Genomic DNA, 21,854 nt, shown 5'->3' with positions numbered 1-21,854 from the left:
GCTGTGAAGGGTTGTCTCCCAGCCAGTTGCAAAGATGGCTTCACGGGTCATGGAAAGCTACCCCATTCTGTAATCATCTGCCTGCTTGCATGGCCAGTCCCTGGCATTGGGGCTTTTGGCCACGGGTCTGTGAAGGGTTATCACCCATGCCAGGTACTGAGAAGGGTGCCTGCAGTGTGGAAGGCTATCCCCCTCAACACCATCAACTGGCTCCAGCTGCCTGTTCCCCAGCATTCTGACCACCTACCCTTCTTAAACACAGCCTCTCAGTTTCTCTAAGTACACATTCACAATGGGTATAGAAGTCCCTACCCAGCCAGTGGAACCTTGAAACTGCTGTTCTGGAACACTCTCTGTCCTTTAGTGTTTTTCATGAAGGAGAATTTTGCTCTGTCTCTCCTAATCTGCTGTCTTGGATCCCCTCTGCCTCAAATTCTTGTTTATGCTCTTCTAGAGTCTTCTTGATGTCCTTTATGTCTTTAGCCAACTCACTGAAATTGTTTAGATTTGTATGTACTCTTTGATTAATTGCTCCAAGTTCTGTGACCCTTCAGCTTTTTGATTTGGTCATGTGGCTTGTCCATACCTTCTTGGGTCTTCATGTGTTTTTGTTATTTTCTGTTGACTTCAGGGCATTTGCTTATCTTGATAAGGTGATTTTGGAAAATGCAGAAGTACCTGGACAGTTTTTTAAAATCTGGCAGAACCACGACTTTCTGGAGTGCACTTTCCCTATCTCCCCAGAAAATGGAGCTCTTGAGCCACCTCTACCCTCAAGCCAGCTTTTCCCCAACTGCACCTGCTCACTAGGCGGAATCCAAACCAGGTCAAAATCCAATCAGCACACTAGTTCTCTGTGTGCACTGGGGACTACCAGTCCTGGTGTTGGGGTCTGGGCTCTGTGCAGCTCGCAGGAAGTCCACTGAAAGGCACAGTTCTACTGATTCCCAGGCCTCTGAGTGAATCACTCATGGACTGTGGGGCTGTGCATCCCACCCTCCAGCTCAAACGTGCCCTGCTCCCTACCCACCTGTGCCCATGAGTTTCTGGGATGGGGGAGGGGCCCCTGGTACTTCCATGTGGTGCCTTCACTTATCCCCTCCTCTGGCCTGTGTACACCATGGACTTCTCTGGAGAAAGAGTAAATGGGGTCAACACAGGTCCGGTATTTCCCAAGTTCCCTCACAGGAGCTCCCAACTGCAGCTGCCTGCCTGAGGAGGATTATCTCTCCAGCTAATTATGAGATGGGTACACAGGAGTGGAGAACTGCTCCCTCCTCTGCTTGGCGGAGTTCACAGCTGCCAGGGTGGCAATCCTGGTTGAATACACTCACCCTGTCCTTTCAGACATAATTTCTCCACTTTTTCATCCAAGTCCCCATTATGTATTGTAGAGGTCCTTCTCTGGCCGCTCATACCCTGGAACCACTGTCCCTGGCGTTTTCTGCCTTTCCTCTAGTTTTTTTTTTTTTTTTTTCCCCACAGAGGAGAAGTTTGCTCTGCCTCTCCTATTCCACCATCTTCCCAGAAGTCAATTTTTAATGCAATTTTATTGAGATATATTGACACACCAGATAATCATCCAAAGTGTACAACTGTTCACAGTATCATATAGTTGTGCACTCATCACCAAAATTTTTGAACATTCTCATTACTAAAAAAAAATAATAAAAATAATAAAAATAAAAGTCAAAAAGGACAACCAAAACATCCCATACCCCTTTATCCCTCCCCCATTATTTATTTTTGTCTCTATTTTCTTACTTATCTGTCCATATACTAGATAAAGGGAATGTTAGTCACAAGGTTTTCACAATTACACAGTCACACTGTAAAAGCTATAGTTATACAATCATCTTCAAGAATCAAGGCTACTAGATAACAGTTCAATAGTTTCAGGTATTTCCTTCTAGTTATTCTAATACACTAAAAACTAAAAAGGGGTATCTTTATAATGCATAATAACAACCTCCAGAATGACCTCTTGACTCTATTTGAAATCTCTCAGCCACTGAAACTTTATTTTCTTTCACTTGTCTTCCTCCTTTTGGTCCAAGAAGTCTTTCTCAGTCCCACAATGCCTGGGTAAGTTCATCCCCAGAAGTCATGTCCCACACTGCCAGAAGACTTACACCCCTGGGAGTCATGTCCCATGTAGGGGGGACAGGCCTTTAAATTTGATAGAAGAATAACACATATGTATTATAAATTATCCTACAGGGATAGAGTATGCACTACAAAACACATACCTGTCATCCTTTAGCCCAGAACCAGTCATAGCAAAACTAAGGTTGGCAAATGTTCCCTCTGGTGTCTTTTCCATTCTGTTTTAGGAGATTTCTCTTCCCGGGGGGTTGGTTCCTCTGACAATGCTCCAAAGTGTTCACCTCCCTCTATCAAAATAACCTTGCGAGAGGTCCCTAGGCTCATTTGGAAATTCACGGACTACTTCCTACTAAGTTGATAATTGTCATTATGGTCTACACCCTGCTTACTTCCTGCTTCCATGAGAAATCTATGGCTCCTCTGAAGTGCTTGCTCGTAACTATAAAATAGATAAAGGCCAACATATATTTATGCCCCACGTATGCATTACCTTGCTTTTATGTATGAGGTCATTTAGTAGGTATTTAAAATCCTTCCACAGGGGAACAAGTCTGACAGAAGACATCACCTTGATTTTCCCCTGGTCCTCCTTCAGGAAACGTTGCTTAAAAACCTGTGTGGACCCAAAGAGGCCATCTTAGCCACTACAACTTTTTGAGGAGTTAGGAATTAGAAGAAAAGATCTACAAACTCATATTTATTGAATATCCTCTGAATGTCAGAAACTATGCACAAAACATAACTCATCTCATTTAGTCCTTACTACAGCCCAGCAAGGTCAATATTATCCCATTTTAGAGATGAAAAAAACTGAGAGTAAATAAAAGAGTTGGGAATTGAATCTCAGCATTTTCTATCATAACCCAGCAGGACAGTGAGGGTGCAGGAAGCAGAGAAACCTAGAGACAGGCTAGAAAGGAATGCTCTCAAAGGAAAATAATATTCTTTGCTGGTGGTGGTGTGTCAGGGAAGCATTTTGTGAGCACTAGTGGTTTCCAACATCTGATCCCTGGATCTTCTGCATCTGGAGTCCTGGAGGACAAGGTACATCTTAAAACACAGATTCCTGGGCCCTGTTCTAGACCTACTGAAATCAGAACCATCTAAGTGGGGCTCTGGAATCTTCCCTTGTAACAAGCTCCCTCACTGACTCTACTGATATTCAAGTCTGACTACTGAAATGGGAGATGGAGATAAGATACACCCAGGACTGAGTTCAGCCCTATCTCAGAGCTGGAGAAAGGATCCAGCCATATGGCTTTGCACCAGGCTTGCTGTATCAGGTAGCTCTCTTACATGTGATACATCTGTTCATCATCCTCTTCCCCATTCCCTTCTCTTTGGCCTTCATGAGGACAAACCTCTACTTTTCCTGGTTGAATTATGAATAAATCCTGCTTTTACCAATCCCCCACTGTCAGGGAGTCTGTCATTAATGGTGTGCCAGTGGGCTTGCTTTTCCTCATTTATAAAATGAAAATGCCTACTTCACAGGATTGTTGCAAAGATCAAATAAGACAATTCATGTGAAAGTCTTTTTAAGTATACTCTGAAGCAACAATTATGATTGCTGTTTTTAGGCTGGCCTGGTTCTCAGACAGGTGACCACTCTATTCCTTCCAACCCATACTTTATATTGAATTTAAGGCTATTCATAGTCCAGGAACATGACAGCTAAACTTATAGTATAGCCAGCAGAGGGCAATGGAAGCCATCCTTGTGTCTGCCAGACTAAGGAAAACTGACAACTTTCGGCTCAGAGAGCAGTTCCCAAATTGTGAGCCCTAGAAATGCAAATTATTGGGCCCCACCCCTCACTTATTGAATTGGAAACCCTAGGGTGGAGCCCAGCAATCTGAGTTTTAACAAGCTCTCCTGCTGATCTTTTGCACACTCAAGTTCAAGAACCACTGATTTGTAGAGCCGATGGGGTCCCAGATTAGTTTGGCCTGGGCCTCCTGAAGCAAGGTCAGCAGAACCCACCCTCTCTGGCATGGCTAAGCCTATGCTTTGTGTTGCCACAGAGACTTGATAGCTGGATCTGGAAGGAAATATGTAAAGCTTACCATCATCATCTCACATATGTAGAGTGGGTTACAGCTCACATGAAAAAGCTTTCACATAAACTACTGTATTAGTTCTCAAAAGAATCCTGAGGGGCAGGTATCATCATCTCTGTGGTGGTTAGGTTCATGAGTCAACTTGGCCATGTGATGGTTCCCAGGTGTCTGGTCAAGCAAGCACTGGCCTAACCATTACTGCAAGAACATTTGTGGCTGGTTAATAAACCAAAAGGCTGGTTTATTAAATAATCAGTCAATTGGCTGCAGCTGTGACTGATTACATCAACGAAGGGTGTGTCTTCCACAATGAGCGAATCCAATCAGCTGGATTTAATCCAATCAGTTGAAGACTTTTAAGCAAGACAGAGGACCTTCACTTCTTCTTCAGCTAGCCAGCTAAGTGTTTCCTGAAGAGTTCATTGGAGTTGCCAGTTTGCTGCTTGCCCTATGGAATGTGGACTCATGCACCCCCAGAGTTGCATGAGACTTTAATAAAATCTTTTATTTAGATATCTCTTATTGATTCTGTTTCCCTAGAGAACCCTAACCAATACAATCTCCATTGTACATATGAGGAATGTGAACTCAGAGAGGAAAAGGGACATGTTCAAGGATACACCAGGCAGATTTAAGACTAAGACAAAATACATATGTGGGAGCCCCAGGCCCCCAAGTGTCTTGAAGACTGCACACAGCAGCTTGCTTGACCTAGGACAGTTGAGGTTTGACCTATTCTCCTTGTAATATCAGGTGCTAAATGTAATCTATACTGAAAACTACCTCCTCCCTGAGACTCCCTGAGATATCATTATCTAAAATAATCTATAATCCTCCCCTCCTCCCTGTTGATTACAATCAATCCCTCCCCATGTTATAAGCCCACCTTATACTCTAATACCCATTGGAATTTTGAGCCCTTATAACCAGCTTATTCAGCACCCCAAAGTGCAGACTATTTCCGCGTTGTGTTCTAACTTGCTGCCATTCATAGTAGTCCCTGAATCCATTCAGAGAAGCTCCCGATTTCAGGGCAACATTACTCAACTTCCCACTCTGTCGGTAAGACCCATAATAAAGGCTCATGTCTCAGAACATGTCCGGTGCTTTTAGTCCTTTGGCTACAAAAGTCCTCTTGGACCATGACACCATAGTTCAGGATTCTTTTTACCATATTAGAGGAGGAAAAGGGTCTGCCACTGATGCTAAGGAAACTCTCTGACCCACAAACCCACTCAGGAGAGGATGGCAGACATCAGCATCCCCTCTGTCTCTTTCTGCTTTCCCCCAGGGTGCATGTTGCCCTCCTGAGGTATCTTTCTCCATTCTGTTCCCGTTCAATCTGCACTTGCTGCTCATTTGGACCACTTTTCAGGAGCTAGTGTGATCTACTTCAGATACTGTACATCAGTGAATGGCTCTATGGGTCAAACCCCACAGTTCAGATTTACCCCACGGTCTCCTTTCTGAGGCCCCAGAGCTGCTGAGAGAGTAGCCACTTGTATCTAATTTGTAGTCACTGCCATCTTCCCATTACTCCAAATATGTCCACTGGATCCAACTTCTCTTGACCAGCCTACAAAAAGTAAGCAGTTGGGACCCTTTGGTAGCACATTCCTAGGGGGTAAGTAAGAAAGAGGGCCTTCAAACCCTTCTGTTTGTTTATTTATCACGTTCTCCTTCTCCATGGGCCAGCTTCCTCAGGTTACCTTCAGAGGGCGCTCTCTCCTAAAATCTCCTAAATTCTATTCCCTAATCCTAGTACTTGTCCTTAAAAGTGAGTCCTAAATGAGTACTAGATGCTTTAATCCCAACAGTCTTGACTCTTTAATATCCTGATAACCCAAACATGATCTAATGGGGGAATTCAAGCCCTGCGGCCAACTGAGCGGAGAGGGCATTTGGAGCAGAGATATGGTGTGTCCTTCAGACAGTGAAGGAAAACCAGGTTTGTGACTGAACACTGACCAGACTCTAGGTTCCCTTTTTTAGTTTACCACTTACTCTAAGGTAAACTGTCAGTGGTAGTGGTGACAGGGCACAAGCATCCAGGAGCCCTGCCTTTGTAATAAAGACAGTTGACATTAGAGGGCACTGTACTCCATGACACTATCAGGCCCTTGCACTTCCTTGGATCCATGTACTCTGTAATAGGTGTGTGAGGGGACACAGAAGTGGTTCTTGCCCCATAGAGCTTACAGGTCAATAGTTCAATAGGAAAGGCAGGCACAAAGAGAAGTCATAAAACTAATTACAATGGGAAATTCTGGATGATGGGTTATATTATTCTTTGACGTTTTCTGCAACTTTGAATTTTCTCAAACTTAAAAACAAATCATGCTAGTGAAGTTTTAAGAAGGAAAAGTAGTATGCTGTGATTACCTATAACAAGAAGACATGACCACCTGAAAGGAGGCTGATGTGTGCTCCACACTTTGAGGTAGGGCCCTGCGTAGATCATACGGCCTTGCGGGTGGGTCTTGCATTAGGGGAAGGGGAAACAGAAAGCCCAGCTAGCGTTAAGAAGGGCCTGTTTAGTTGACTGTAAAGCCAGAGGGGCAAGCTTGGCTTGCTTTGTTCTTTGAATGACATTAGTGGTAAGGAGCCCAAGTCTGTTCCCTGGGCCTGAGGACACTACTCTGGCTTACAGGCAACACTGAAGCTAGAACTGGGGCTGGAATGCACTTAACTTTCTTCAAGGAAAGGAACATTTTTCCAGGCTGACAAAAGTACATTAAATACAGGGTGGGCTAGTTTCTGAGTGGATCCCCAGATCCCTGGGAGTAATGATAGCATCTGGGACTGATTAGGTTGTCAAGTGGTAACTAGGTATTTTACATATATTATTTCCCTTAATTCTTACACTGATTCTATGACTTATCTATTATCCTTCATTTAAGTAAACAGCTGTTAAATGGACATGGTAAAAATATTCAAAATGTACTAAAGGGCATAGAATGAAAAGAAAGTTGTCCTTTCACACTTGAACACCTGTCCTTTTGTTCCCCCTTTTCAGAAGTAACCCTGGTGTGTCTTTCTCGTATCTTTCTACAGGAGTATTGTACATACACAAGCATAGACTTTAAAATATTCCCATTCTTTTTCTTATACAACTGGGTAGTATACTATATATATTGTTCTGCATTTTTTTCTTTGCTTAATATGTTTTAAGAGATTAACTCATTTTAACACATGTAGCTCTGCCTCATTTTTCAACAGCTGCCAGCAGAATGGCATTCCACAGTGTGGTTCCACTATCATTTATTTATCCAAACTTCAATTCATGGACACTGGGCAGTTCCCAACCTTTTGCTGCTACAACCCTTTCCACAAATGAATACCTTTGTTAATGCCTCATGGATTTTAAATTTAATTTTAATTAACTTAAATTTTAGAAACGAAACAGTGCAAATATTTTTTCATTAAACAACTTGAAATGATACGATTTGGGATATATTGGGTTAAATTACACAAATTGGTATTAAATTACAATTAATACTCTTTAAATGCAGTTTAAAATGCATTTGCGGCCTGCACTATATTTCTATTGGACAGTAGTGCGAAAGTAGGTCACTGCATGGTGGTGGCCTGATACCCTCACTGAACTGAGAACTCCCTGAGGGTAGGAACCTAGTCTGTCATTATTTCTTGGGTTCCCATCATCACCCAACCTGGCACGGAATCGGTGCTTAATACATTCTTGTTAAATGAATAAGGAAATGAATGGTCCTCTGCCCTCTCCCAGCATCAAGTCTTACTGAGCATCTTTCTGGAAAGGATGAGGTGGCCAGAGTATTGTTGGGGCTTCTTGACTACGGGATATTACAAATACAGCCAATTCCCTCAGTAACCCCTATAGAGTAGGCGTGACAAATCCTTTTTTTTTTTTTTTTTTTTTTTTTCAATAGAGTCGGATCCTGGTTTACGTTTCTGAACTGAATTTGAACTAAATTTGGACAAACCTTCCCAGGCTATAGGTACTGAACCTATGAATTAGTGACCAACAGAATGTGTGATAAAAGAATGAATGGAAGATAACAGGGTCTCCAGGACTGTCTCCCGGGTCGTGGTCCCAAGGCTCCCGGAGAGAGCAGAGCTCTGGAGCCGCCTAGGCGGGGGAAAGGCGATCAAACCCGGGTCCCTGCACACCTCGGGGTGCGGCCTCTCCGCGTGGGCCGGACCGAGGGCGTGCCCCCCTCTTTGAGGCAGGGGCCGCGCCTGTTACCTGCGACAACGGGATTCCCGACAGGGGGCGACGACAACGTGTGTAGCGACACCCAGAAGCTCCTGTGTGAAGGACCACTATTAGAGGGAGCGCCTGAGGAGCGTCTTTAGGAATGCAACTGGAGGCTTAGGGTCAACGGAGCGGTTAGCCCCTCACCCCGTGCCCCACAAACTAACCGAGGCGCGAGGAGAGTGCGCGCATGCGCATTTCCGCGCACAAGGCGCGCGCGGCAAGAAAAAATCCCGACGCGGGACCCCGCGCAAGCGTGCGCGGGCGTTCTTAAAGGAAAAAAAAAAGTCCTCACCGCGGGGGCCCGCGGCAAATTGGATCGGAGTAGGCCCGCAAGCGCGCGTGCGCTAGCGCGCGACTCCCTCCGCCGTCGACCTCTCCGTTGCGGGTCTAGCACACTGCTTGGCTTCCCCCGCCACTCCCGAGGCTCGAGCTCTCGGGGTAAGTGCCGCGAGCCTTGTGGAGAGGGAGGGAGAGGGCGGGAGAGGGCGTGTTGAATGAAGGCAGGAGGTAGACTGGACTGGGAGGAAGGAGAAACAGCCCTAGCAGGGTAGAGAGTGCGTCTCCGGGGCTGGAGTCTGCAGAAGACACGCCTCCATCCTTCACGCCCCTCGGGGCTGCGGAAGCGCTCTGGGAATTGGAGGGGCGCGGCAGCTACAGGTGGACTACTTCTCCCGGAAGGCGTTGCGGTCGTCCGCCACGAGTCCCAGCAGCACCTGCGCGCCAGGGTTTTTTCAGTTCGTGGCCGCCTGAGGCGAAACTACAGTTCCCGGGAGGCCTCGCGCGAAGCGGCTTGGAAGTGGGCAGCCTGGAAGTCACTCGGGCCACCGGGACTGGCGGCGTCTCCAGCGAGGGGCGCGGGGCCAGACGCCGCGGTGGTGGGACCCGCAGGGCGGGCAGCTGGGAAGCCCAGGTATGTGGGTGCGGGTGCGGCCTCGCGCCAGGGGTGGCTTGGAATCGGTGGCCACTCGGACTCCGAGGGTCAGCGCGGGCGGGCAACCGAGCGGCCGGCCGGGTGTGGGCACCGGCTGTGGGGGGCGGTGGCCTCGGGACCCGCGCCTTCCGGACCCTACCGGACTCGTGCCCAGATGGCTTAACTTTCCAGACGCGCCATCAGTGCGGTAGGGAGAAGCATGGAGTGGGAGTCCGAGAGCGGTTGGTTCGCGTCCCGGCTCTGCCACTCAGAAGCTGCGATCTGGGGAAGCCGCACCGAACCTCAGTTTTCCCTTCATGGAAGGAGACTGCCGGTCTTTTGCTGGGAGGGTTTTATCGAGAGCTGGCGAATAAAGCGTTTGGCACATAGAAGACACTTATTACATGTTTGCGCTATTGTTAGCCCCCCGAGAAATGGGGTGCAGATATTGACCGCATAGGGTGATGGTTAGTTGAGCGTGTGCATGGAAAGAACCGAATCCATAGTTAGCACCCAGTGCAGGGTAGATGCTGCTAACTGAGCTTATTTTGTGAAGAGCTTTGGTTTGGGAGGCAGAGATCCTGTTCAGATTTAGGCTCTGCCATTTACCAGCTGTGTGACCTTGGGCACCTGACTTCACCTCTCTGTGTGTTGGTTCTTTTAATCTGTGAAATGGGGATTTGATAATAGCCACCGTGTAGAGTTGTTTTGAGGATGCAATGAGAATACCAGGTGTAAAGTGCTTAGAGCAGCAGCTGGCACATAGTCAATGCTCAATAAATGGTGCGTTTGTATTTATTATTCAGCATTTTCCCACTAGCTCAAAGATCTTCTGGAGATGGACTCACTGTAGACCTGATCTTACCAGGGTCCATATCCAAAACGGGTCTAGTTGACTTTCTCTCCTGCATCTTCTGGTTCTTCATTTGTAAAATGGGACTGCAGTATCAGCCTCAGAGGGTTATAAGGATTGACTGAGATTGTATTCCTAGTCTAGAGTCATCTCTCCGTAAGTAGCAGCTCATATGTATTATAATTGTTGTTCTTCAATTTTCTCCATCTGGACCAGAGACTGCCTGACTGTGGGCTGTGACATGACAGCCCTGAGCTCTCCCACATGTTCGTTCCCAGCCTCATTGTCCCATCTGTGAAATGGTAGTCATAGGACTTGTGTGCCAGGTTTGTATTGATGATTCCAGGAGATAATTCATGTTTGGTGTTTAGTACAGGGCCAGGCACATAGTAAGTGGTTAATAAATGCATCTTGTTTTTCTTGATAGGCCCTTTCTGATTGTGTTTTGTACCTACAGGACAAAGTGGGACAAGGTTAGTGATTTTCCCTCTGCCTAAATTTTGCTCACCAGAGGTTAATCCGTGGAACATCCTGCAGCATAAGGGCCAGAGGAGAGATGGTGCTGACCTGCGATCAGCCTGGTGTTAACTGCACGCAGAGCCAGCACCACCCATTCTAGTGTTTTAGTTACCTTCCTGGTACTGCCAGCACTTGAATCCATGTCCCCCTGAGCTCCAGCTCCACAGGTGGCGCTTCTGCTGCCTTGCTGTCCCCTGGTGGTTGTCCTTCAGGCATCTTGAACTCCACAGGTCCCTACCTGTACTCTCCCTCACTCTCTCTTCCAGATGGAGTAGTCACCATCTCAGCAAGTAAAGGCCCTAATTGATCCAACATTGACCAGGTTGCCCAAGGTAGCAACCCGGAAGTTGCTCAGGAGTTGTTCCTCCCAACCCCCTCCCTTCCCATGTCCAGTTGATTGGCAGGAAGAATGGCACCGTCATTTCATAGATCCACCTCAGTCTTCCATCTGGTGGGCACTGAAACCCCCCCCCTTGGCTACTTGAAATGGTCTTTTCCAACAGATTGAATTGTGTCTTTGAAGTTATCAAGGATAAACCTATGTAAAGCACTGCATTAATAAGGGGTAGAGAAGACAAGATGAACTTGCAGACTGCAGTGGCTGCAAGCGTGGTGTGGAGGCCTGGCTTTCAGGGGATCCATGTCTACAGTTTTAGTCTGGGAAAGATCAGCTGAGCGGTTAATTTCTTCCTGCAGAGTTACACCATGTCAGTGGGTTAGAATGTCCTCTAAGGGAAGATGGCCATCCTAAGCCTTTCTGGGAGCAGCACACACACTGAGAAGAGGCTGGGAATGGGATTTATTAGATCTCCCTTTAGGTTGAATCTCTTGTCAGAAATTTGTTGTCTAATTTCATTTCTGATGGTTGAAACCTATGGCCGCAATCAAATTTGCATGACCATGAGATTTACTTCCGTACTTTTTTATCTGATGAGATAAAGCAGTGATTTTTTTTTTTTTTAATTTTGGTGTCAGTTGTTAGTGACAATAGCACATGGTTTTTTAACAGTGTGTGTGGAATGGTCAAGGAGTTACTTGTAAGCTGGTTTTTTAGACCTTGCAGTTATTAGGTGGTAAATCAGAAATGGAATTTAGAATGTGCAGTCATTGGTGCCTTTTTTGCTGTAAAACATATTTTGCTGATCTATTTCAAACTTAGGTTTTTAAAAAATTGATGTACCACGGGCAAGTAGATTATGGTAACAGCTTAATCTTGTTATGTATTTAACTCACAAAATCTAAGGGTATTTACAGTTTTAATAAAGGAATTGAACAGTGATTTCCTTTATAGTAATGTTTGTGTGTAGCTGATAGAATGTGAGGTTCTTGGACCAGTTCATGCATTTGTGTTTTATTTAAGACTGAAATTGTTCCCCCTTTTTAGGACTGCTCTGGGCATGGCCTTTATTTGTGTGTGTGTGTGTGTGTGTGTGTGTGTGTGTGTGTGTGTCATTGGATTGAGATTTTGGTGAATGCTCTCAGTTACCTTTTCCTGTGCTTATATTGACATGTGTATACATACATTGATTTTTTTCTTCTTCCCCCACCACTACCAAAGAAATGAGGGGTAGGGATAAAGCTACACTTATTTGTAACTTGATTTTTTTTCAATTAATGATTGGACATATCCCTTCAAGTTATTACATATAGATCTGAGTCATTGTTTTAAACAATTGAATCCATATTATTCAGGATGGAGAGACCATGCATTATTCCATCACTCCCCTTTTGTTGGGCATTTATGTTGTTTCTGGGTCTTCTTTTATCTCTGCAAACACCCATGCAATGAGCATTCTTGTACACAGGCAGTATGACATAGTAGTTAAAAGCACAGACTCTGGTCCAGTTGGCCTAGGTTCGAATTCTGAATTTTCTCCCTTACTATCTGTGATACTTGGGAAGTCACAACCTTCTGAGCTTCATTTCCTGATCTGAAAATGAGACCAAAACCAGTACTTTCTTCATGGGGCAGTTGTTGAGAGTTCAATGAGATAATCCATGTTAAGCTTTCAGGGCAGAGCCTGGTACGGCTGTTACATATGATCTTTCAAACCCAAAGTAACTCAGAGTCCTATAGGGCAGGACTCACAGGAAGAGCCAATTCAGTTATTGGAAACTCCAGTTAGAAATAAGAAAAAGCTGTAAAGCCAGGATGCAGCTCAAAGATTTTGGGATCTAGGATGCGGGACCCAGCCACTCCAGAATGAAGAGAGGAGATTTGCCCAGAAAAGGAAGTTAGCCATCAACAAGGGGGTCTGAGACCGCAGTGGGTGGTGGGGATGGGGAGCTGGTGTTGGAACACCAGTAGGAAACCTCACTCCTCATATTGGCAACAAGTATTGCATAATGGTTAGAAGGTAGCTTAGGTGGCAGACAGACCTGGGTTCAAAACCCAGTGCTGTCACTTTCTGGCTACTTGTGCCTTGAGCTCTTTTCTTCATCTGCAGTTACTGATTACTGAATGAAGTATCTGTAAGGTGCTCAGCACATTGGGTTGTCATTAGCTCTGTATAATTAGCTACTATGCTTATTCTGTTGAGTTAACAAATTTATTAAGTTATCCTATCCTAGGCACAGGGATTCAGCAGTGGACAAGAAAGACCAGATCCTTGCTCTTCTAGGTTTACATTCTAGCTGGGAGATGAAAAATAAACATGTAAAATAATTTTAGGTGGGTTTAAGTACCATGGAGAAAATAACAGGGTGAGTGGATAGAATGGTGGTGGGAAGGGGTAGTTTCTTTAGCTTGGGTGGTCAGGGAAGGCCTCTCAGACCTCTCTGCACGGGGTGACCTGTGAGATGTGAGCAAGAGGTACCAGCTATGCCAAGAGCTGGGGGAAAAAGCTTTCCAGGCAGAGGGAACAACAGGCACTAAGGCCCAGAGGTGGGAAATGAATTTGCTACAAAAATAATATTATTGTGGCTAGAGAAGGGTGAATTCCCATTTTCAAGTTAATACTGCTTCAGTTTTTATTAAATAATAATAATAACAACAACAATAATAGCTAACATTTATCTAGTGCTTACTCTATACCAGGCACTATTCTAAGCGTTTCACATACTTCCTCAGTTAATCCTCAGAACAGTCCAACAAAGTAGATAATATTACTGAACTCACTTTATAGGTGAGAAACCAAAGCTGAGAGAAGTGAAGTAAGTGCCCAAGATCATCTGTGGCAAGTGGCAGAGCCAGAATTTGTATCCATGGAGCTCTAGACTCCATGCTTTTCATCCGCATCCCAGGTCCTCTTTACTAAGTAGAGACAAATTTAGGAAGTGGACACAGCATTTCCTTTCCATGTTGTTTGACATGCAAAGCACCACTGACTATATTTAGTAACTAACTCAACTGTGACAGCAGGAGCTGTCGGGAGATGTTGTGGCATCGTTTCCAATGACAATAAGACACAATAGGGTTGGTTTCTGTTAGGATGGTTGATTGGTTGGTTGGTTGGCTGATTGTTTCAAAATGGCTCTGTAGCAGAACCTGTCCTCAAAATAAGAAAACAAGGTTGACTCCTTGGCTGCCACTCCAGATATGGGTTAACAAGCAACAAGGTGTGTTATCTGTGCAGAGTGAGCAAGGCAAGTGCCCCATTAGAGTGAGCTTTCCAAGGGGACTTGAGCCAGCAGAGGAGTATTCTAAGGGCCAGAATACTTTTATGCACCATTAAAGTATCAAAATACAGTCCAGCAACTGAAGTGGTGATGTCTGGTCCTGCAGGGGCACCAGGACCCTGCTCTAGCCTTTGTCCATTTTGATTTTGGATGTAGCCTAGGTCTTATGGGTTGTTAAATACTTTGAATGAATGTCAGCTCTGTGTCAAGTGAGACAAGTCTATGATAATGGGTGCTTTTAAGACCAGGAGAAGTATGGAGAACACCTTTCATCTATCTGTGAAATATTTTTCCTACCCAGACTGTGTGCGGGGACCATGCTAGACATTGACGATATAAAGTTGATTACGACACTCATTCTTTAGGGTCTACAAGCAGTGTGATCCAATAGAGATATAACGCAAGCCGCAAATGCAGACCACATATATAATTTGAAATTTTCCAGTGGCCACATTTTAATAAGTAGAAAGAAACAGATAAAATTAATTCTAATAAAATATCATATGTAATCCAAAATATTATCATTATTATTAATTACAACATGTTATAAATATAAAAATTATTAATAAGGCATTGTTTTAGTTTCCAGGCTGCTAAAACAAATATCATATGGTGGGTTGGCTTAACAATAGGTATTTATTGGTTTATGGTTTCAGAGGCTAGAAGGCTTGCTTCTTCCTGGGGTCCATATCTTCTAGCTGGCCATCACATGGCAGTGCACATGGCAGCGTCTTTTCTCCTGAGTTCTGTTGACTTCCAGCTTTTTGCTTCTTCTGTGGCTTCTCTTTCCGTGTCCAATTTCCTTTGCTTTTAAGGACTTTAGCTATATTGGGTTAAGGCCCACCCTCACTCAGTTTGGGCACACCTTAAGTAAACATCTTCAAAGCTCCTATTTACAAATGGGTTTCACACCCACAGGACCAGGGATTGGGACTTGAACTTGACTTTGTGGGGGAAGCGATTCAATTCCCAATAGATATTTTACATTATTTTTTCATGCCAAGTTTTCAAAAGACAGTGTGTATCTTTCACACTTTCAGCTCATCTCAGTTTGCACCAGCTACATCTCAAGGTTCAGTAGTTGCACGTGGCTAGTGGCTGCATCAGTGGACTGCGCAGGGCAGGGGTGTGAGACTCACTAGTGAATCAAGGGTGGTAGTTCCCAGTGATAGAGCCAAGATGCCATCCTAGTCCTCAGGGAGTTTCATCTTGGCAAATAAGGGTGGGTAAATGATGAAAAGCATATTTACCATAAACAGGTGTAGCTATCCTCCCAGCTGTTGTCCATCAAAGGCACCTTAGGTGCCTGGCACCGTGCTTAGTACTTAGCACGTGTTACCATAGTCTGAAGTAGGTAGGGACCGTGGTTATCCCCATTTTACAGGTAAGGAAGCTGAGGTATGACAGTGCGAGCTCCAAGTTAGGAAGTGGTGGAGGCAGGATTTGAGGGGGGCAGGGTCTGAGTTTTGAGGAGTGAAAACCATAGGAAGGACCTGTTGCACAGAAGAGGATTCTCAGAGTTTGTCTGTATCCATCTCTGAGCTTGTATAATAAAAGCGTTTTCTTCCCCCTTCATTATGAGAGTCGATCGTTTGCCCAAGGCTTTGGGAAGCCCTTTGGCAAAGCAGGTGATCCAGCAGCAGTGAGAACCCCTAACGAGGTCCAGCGGCCTGGCCTTCCAGGCTTCTTGTGAGGACCGGCCACCGTGCCCCTGGTCCTCTGAGTCAGTTTGCTGAGGCCCCTTATCCCTGAGATCGGTTTCCCTCCAGCACCTGGTTGCAGGGCCCCTCCCACATTTTTCCCAAGGACGTGTTTCAACGAGAGGCTTCTGATCCTCCCCCGTCCTCCCCTCGGGATAGACGAGCACAGATCCTCACAGGGCCTTCCTGTGATGAGTCTTTGTTAAGGCCCCACATGGGCCCACAGTCTAGTGTCTGGTTTGCCTACAGCACTGCGGGGGGAGGCAGGGAAAAGGCTCCCTTTCAGTTCTGATTTTTGACAAAAGAAGTAAAGGGGCAAGACGCAGCTTGTGACAGTGCCTTGGACCTGATGATGTTTCTAGTCAAGTAAACAGTTAAAAGCCCTTTACAACAGACGGGCACTCCCCATTCACATCAAGTAGAAGCTCCTGTTGCATTTATTTTGTTCTTTTTGGGGTCTGTAACTTAACAGCACATGAGTCTGTGAGAAATCCAGTGGAAGTGGCAGGAAAAGAGAACATTTGGCACCTCTGCTTGTCGTCTGTTCGCCCGGTAGGCGGAGATGGTCTGATCTGAGTGCTGGCCCCATTTGCTCCATCTGATGGTGAGCTCTTTTCTCCCGTGTCCTGTTGCTCTCTTCTGTGCTCTTTGTTTGGGGGAGGAAGGCAGGGGAGGTCCTGCAGCAACCCCCGACTTCCTCAAACTTACAAGCCCACGTTCCTCATCAGTCTTAACCTTTTCTGCTTCCTTCAAAGGCACTTAATGCAGCTTTTTCTAAAGGGAGGTTCTAGGGTGGGTTTGGTGTGGAGAAGGTCAGGAGCAATAACACCAGTTTAGGTGACTCGATTCACTTCCTGGTTGTGGTTTCCCAGCATGGACCCACACGTGTTGGACATGAGGGTGGCACACTCCAAAACCTGCATTGTGCATTTGAGTTTTCAACTTATTCATTCAACAAGTATTCACGGAGCTGAGCACTGTTCTGGGTGCTAGGGATACAGCAGTGGACGAGACAGACAATGCTTCTCACCCTTCTGGGGGATTTGGACAATAAAGAAGATAAGTAAGTAAACTGGATAGTAGTAGTAAGTGCCAAGCAGAAGAGCCTGAACAGGGAAAGGGCTTAGGAAGAATTGATATTTCAGACAGGGTGGCTGGGAAAGACCTCCCTGGGAAGGTGACTGAGTAAAGGTGAAGGAAGTAAGAGAATGGGAGCAATGGGGATGCCAGGACTGAGGGAGCAGCCCAGTGCAAAGGCCCTGAGGTGCAGCGTTCTTGGTGAGGTGGAGGAACTCACAGGTAGCCCACTCTGGAGCAGAGGGAGGGAGGGGAGAATGGGAAGGGAAGAGGGCTGAAAGGTGATGGTGGGTTTGCAGATCTTTTAAGATCCAAAGGAGTTTCATCTTTTCTCTGATTGAGATGGGAAGACATTGCAGGGTTAACTGATTTATTAAATTTTATTAAATTTTGAACAGTTAGCACATATACATAGTACAAAATACTAAAGGAACAACAACAACAACAACAAGAAAGCCTGCCAGTTCCGTTCCCCCAGAGGCCACCATCATTCCAATTTCTTGCTGATGACCAGTTCCTTGACCTTGTTGAGTGAGATTCCTCGCTTAATTAGGTTGAACCATATGGAAAACTGCCTTTGTGGATCAAGACTGGTTGCATATTGGCAATTTTATACGGTTCAGTTTAATAACTTCTGTTCAGGAGTGAGGAATTTGGCCAATCCTTTCTTGCCCCAGGGGTTGGTGGTCAGAGGTTGGTACTTCTCCCTTCCTGCATCCCACACTTCTCTATTGGTGACAGGTCTAGCAGTTTCAGGAACACCAGTGAGTGCAAAACCCCTGCCCCACCCATAGCTCCGTACCCACTCTTGCTGTTAAGCCTGACAAAAGGCTGCCTTTTTTCTACTGAGACCTTACCTGGGGGGAGGTGTTAGTCATTCTTTGGCTTTCTGCACCCTGGTGTCACCTGTTTTGAAATCACAGATAGCTCGCAGAGGGAATGGCACCCCTGGACTCTTGCCAGATGTTCTGCATGATTCACGTGGTGGGGGTGCTCTCTGGAGAGAGGCAGAACTTGTGGGCTTTCTGGATCAGTGATCAAACAGAGGGACTAGCAGGGCACACAGCCTGGAGTGTCTGTCAGAGTATCTGCTGGGACCACTGGGGCTTCAGCCCCTCATGGATGTCATAGCCCTGTTGCTGACCAGGAGTTGCTAGTCCTTGTGGAACCCCTACTACATCCAGGGCACTGGGCTGGGTCCTGGGAGATAAAACAAACACACAGAAGATACGGATCCAACTCTGGGAGAGGATCAGGAGGTCGCCACAGTTGGTGTGCCTTCAGAAATAATAATAGCAACAATGGCAAACAGGTCATATAGAGTCTACTCTGCGAGGCACTGTGCTGGGCACTTCATACAAGGTGACTCATTTAAGCCTCCCAAGGTAAGTATTCTTATTATCTCCCTTTTTACAGATGAGGCAACTAAATTTAAATAACTTGCCCCAAATCACACAGCTGGAAAATAGTGACCTGTTTTGAACCCTGGAGTCTGGTTCCAGAGGCTTCCTTAGTAAATCATTGTGTGCTCCTGCAATGGTTCTCCCATTTGAGCTTAAATCACGTTTCCTGGAGGGCTTGTGAAAACACTGATGGCTGGGCCCCATCCAGAGAATTGCTTCTCGGACAGGTCCCTGGGTGATAATGATGTTCCTGATCCAGGGATCACATTTTTGAGAAGCACCGATTTACTATAACAGGAAGCCCGACTAAAATTGGCCTGAACAGTTAGGAGATTTATGATCTCACGTAACAAAGAAGCCCATAGGAAGGCAGCGCAGGGGTTGATCAGTGCAGCAGCTCCACGATGCCTGCATTACCAGGCACTCTCCAGGGCTCCACTCTGCCATCCATGGTGTAGCACAAGATGACTATCACAGCTCCAGCCCTCACACTCTGATAGGGCCATCTTCAGAAGCAGAAAGAGGGCATCTCTCATTCAGTACATGTCTCTCTTTTTAAGAGGAATCCTTTCACACAAGCCCTAACTCCCAGATTCCCCACCCATCTCATTGGCCAGAATTTTGGGCACATAACTATGCCCAGAAAAGTTACTGACAAGGGGAATGAGAGAGTCTTTTGAGGGGTTTAAACGGATCAGGATTTCCTCCGTTGCGGTTGGGGCTGGAGCCAGGCTTTTCTGCAACATGGCTGCTGGAAGGAGAGTGGCTCCAGGAATAAAGTCAGAGCACTATTTAGGAAAGGATTGGGAGAAGGGTATGGACATTAGATAGGCAAACAATGGAAATATTGTAGAAATTAGCAAAACAAAGTGGGAGCAGGATATCCATTGAGTTTTGGTGTCACTGTACTTACCAATTTTGTTGTGTGATTACCTGACTTAGGACACAGGCGTGTGTGTGTGTTTGTGTATGTGTTTGATCTTTAATCATGAAAACTCACCACCTTTGAGTGTGTGTATGCAGAGTTCCTACGCCATAGAAGCTCGCGGTTTTGTCAGGAAACCACGTTTCCTTCATGAAAATTCAGGGTAACCGAAGTTCAGAGCCAAGGCCGCAGTCTTTGAGAACACTCACTTTGCTCAGAAGCACCTGGATCCCGCTCCAGCCTCTGCTCCTGACCCACTCCTGTTCAAGTTGCTTCTTGACGAGCTCAGTGTTCTGTGAGGATTACCTCCTAGGGTGGTTTTGTGGATGAAAGGAGAGGATGCAGGTCAAGTGCTTATCTTCAGTAGCTGGCACATGGCTCAAGAATGTGGCTGTTGCTGTGAATATAATAAATATGACTTATTGATTGAATATTCAGTTAAATATCATTTAATAATCCTTGGGTCCCCCCCCCAACAAAAGTGACCATCCGTTTGTAGGCTGAAATTTCCCATCAATGCCTGTAGCCACTGCTTATGGCCACAGTGGGAAGTGATTGCTCTGTGAGACTGCAGAGCAGCTGAGGAATGGAGCACAGGCTCTGGAGCCAGACTGTCTGGGTGCAAGCCCTGGATCCTTCTCCGGCTCCCTGTGTAACCTTGGGCAAGCCGCTTAGCCTCGCAGTGTCTCAGTTTCCACATCTATACAGGAGGGCTGCCTTCCTGGAGTGCTGGGAGGTTTCAGTAGCTCTTAAAACAGGGCAGTGCCTGGCCCCTGGTGAACGCTCGATACACCATACTTGCTCTTCTTTTAGTATTTTGTGCAAGTTTGTTCACTGGGGACTGAACCCTGAGAGTAGGGTTTGTGTACACCTAGTGCCTGACTGAGAATAGATATTTTGTATATTTTTTTGTGGATGAGAGGGAGATAAGAATGTCTCAATTGTTTTTTTCCCTCTGCTGCCCAAAATTTAAACTCCATAACCATGAGCCCATTTCCCATTGTTTTGAAAGGTGCAAGTGTGGACCTGATTGAATCTGAGGGCAGCATCATAACTGCCGCAGATGGTTATTGAGCATTTATTTTGTGGGCCAGGACTAAGTGCTCACCAGAAAGTGCTCTCTGACTCCTCCCCACCACTCTGTTTTACAGGTGAGGTAGCTGAGGCCCAGTGGGGGTATGCTGGTTTGCAGCTCTTACGTACCCTAGAAAAGGCCATGTTCTTTTAATCCATTCTTGTGGGTGCAGACCTGTTGTGGTGGGACCTTTTGGTTAGGTTATTTCAGTTGAGATGTGACCCAGCCCATTCAAAGTGGGTCTTAATCCTTTTACTGGAGTCCCTTATGCGAGGATAAAAGACAGAGAAGGCCGAGAGAGCTTAGAGAAAAAGCCCAAGAGAAGCTAAGAGAGGGGACCCGCAAGACACAAAGAGGAGGCCACTGGAACCAGAAGCTGAAAGCAATAAAACCCAAGAGCGAAGGACCAGCAGATGCCAGCCATGTGCCTTCCCATGTGCCAGAGGGTTCCCAGATGCTGCAGCCTTCTTCAGAGTTGAGGTACCATCCTGCTGATGTCTTAATTTGGACATTTTCATGCCTTAAGAACTGTAAATTATAAGTTAATAAATCCCTACTGTAAAAGCCAACCCATTTCTTGTATATTGCACTCCAGCAGCTTTGGCATACTGAAACGGGGTCCTGTCTCTTCTCTCCGGAGGGGATATGGCAGATAGAGCGCAGTGGTTAAGAGCTAGAGCCCCAGAGTTGCTCTGCCTGGGTTGAATTCCGGCCCTGTCCTTTCTTCCTCTGTGACCTTCAGCCTGTGACTTCACTAGTCTCTTCCTCAGCTTTCTCACGTGTAAACAAGGAATGGTAATAGCACCTACTTCAAGGGTAGTTGGTCGAGTTAGGGAAGACAGTTCATGGTCGTGTAGTGAGCACTCAGGTTGTAGCTTGTTGCTGTTTTGTTGCTGATATTATTAGCCAAAACCATTCAGCTGAGCTTCCAAAGCTGGCTGGAGGAGACCAGCAGCAAAGCTTAATCATTAAGCTGTGTTGCCTCCATGAGCTGCTGCCCCATCTGCCTGGGGGGTTAGGGGGAACCCACCTTTGGATTGTGAGTCTCTGACGGAAGCAGACAGGCTCCAGCCCCAGGCGGGGGATGCTGTGGGCACAGGTCCAGCACTGGCCTGGTCACTGAACAGGTGGCCTGTTCCTGAATCAGAGGTAACAGGTGAGCCATCTTTGTTACCTTTGAGCTTTCTCTTAAGCCCATTCAGGCTCCTTGGACCACGTGTGTGATGAGTAAGGCGTCCTTTTATTTCCTTCCCCCAAAGGGACTGTTGACAAAACAGCTTCTTTTGGGAATGTGCCTGTTCACGAAGAACCACCATCTCTTGGGGAACTCCAGCGGCTGGTGTGTTCTTGCAGCCAGCCGTTGAATAAGTC

At 46.0% G+C, this 21,854-nt stretch overlaps 2 protein-coding genes across 5 annotated transcripts in view; one reads left to right on the top strand and one right to left on the bottom strand.

The window, feature by feature from the left end:
- The window catches only part of WDR87 (WD repeat domain 87), a 46,360-nt gene extending 37,823 nt beyond the window's left edge, over positions 1–8,537 (bottom strand). Inside the window, exons 1-2 of the mRNA XM_037819889.1 lie at positions 8,392–8,537; positions 2,597–2,719 (exon numbers count right to left, since the gene is read on the bottom strand). Coding sequence (XP_037675817.1) covers positions 2,597–2,671 — 75 coding nt within the window. The 5' untranslated portion in view covers positions 2,672–2,719; positions 8,392–8,537. The remainder of the gene's footprint in view (positions 1–2,596; positions 2,720–8,391) is intronic.
- Positions 8,538–8,926: 389 nt separating this feature from the next.
- Positions 8,927–21,854, top strand: part of SIPA1L3 (signal induced proliferation associated 1 like 3) — a 245,329-nt gene continuing 232,401 nt past the window's right edge. For all 4 annotated transcript variants that reach the window (XM_037818891.1, XM_037818889.1, XM_037818886.1 and 1 more), the window contains exon 1: positions 8,927–9,313. The gene's annotated coding sequence lies outside the window, so the exon portion shown is untranslated. The remainder of the gene's footprint in view (positions 9,314–21,854) is intronic.

The sequence above is a fragment of the Choloepus didactylus genome, chromosome 27 (genome assembly GCF_015220235.1).
Source record: "Choloepus didactylus isolate mChoDid1 chromosome 27, mChoDid1.pri, whole genome shotgun sequence".
In the NCBI taxonomy this organism is placed as follows: Eukaryota; Metazoa; Chordata; class Mammalia; order Pilosa; family Megalonychidae; genus Choloepus; species Choloepus didactylus.
Note: the sequence above shows the minus strand (reverse complement) of the source record. Positions and strands in the feature narration are given on the sequence as shown.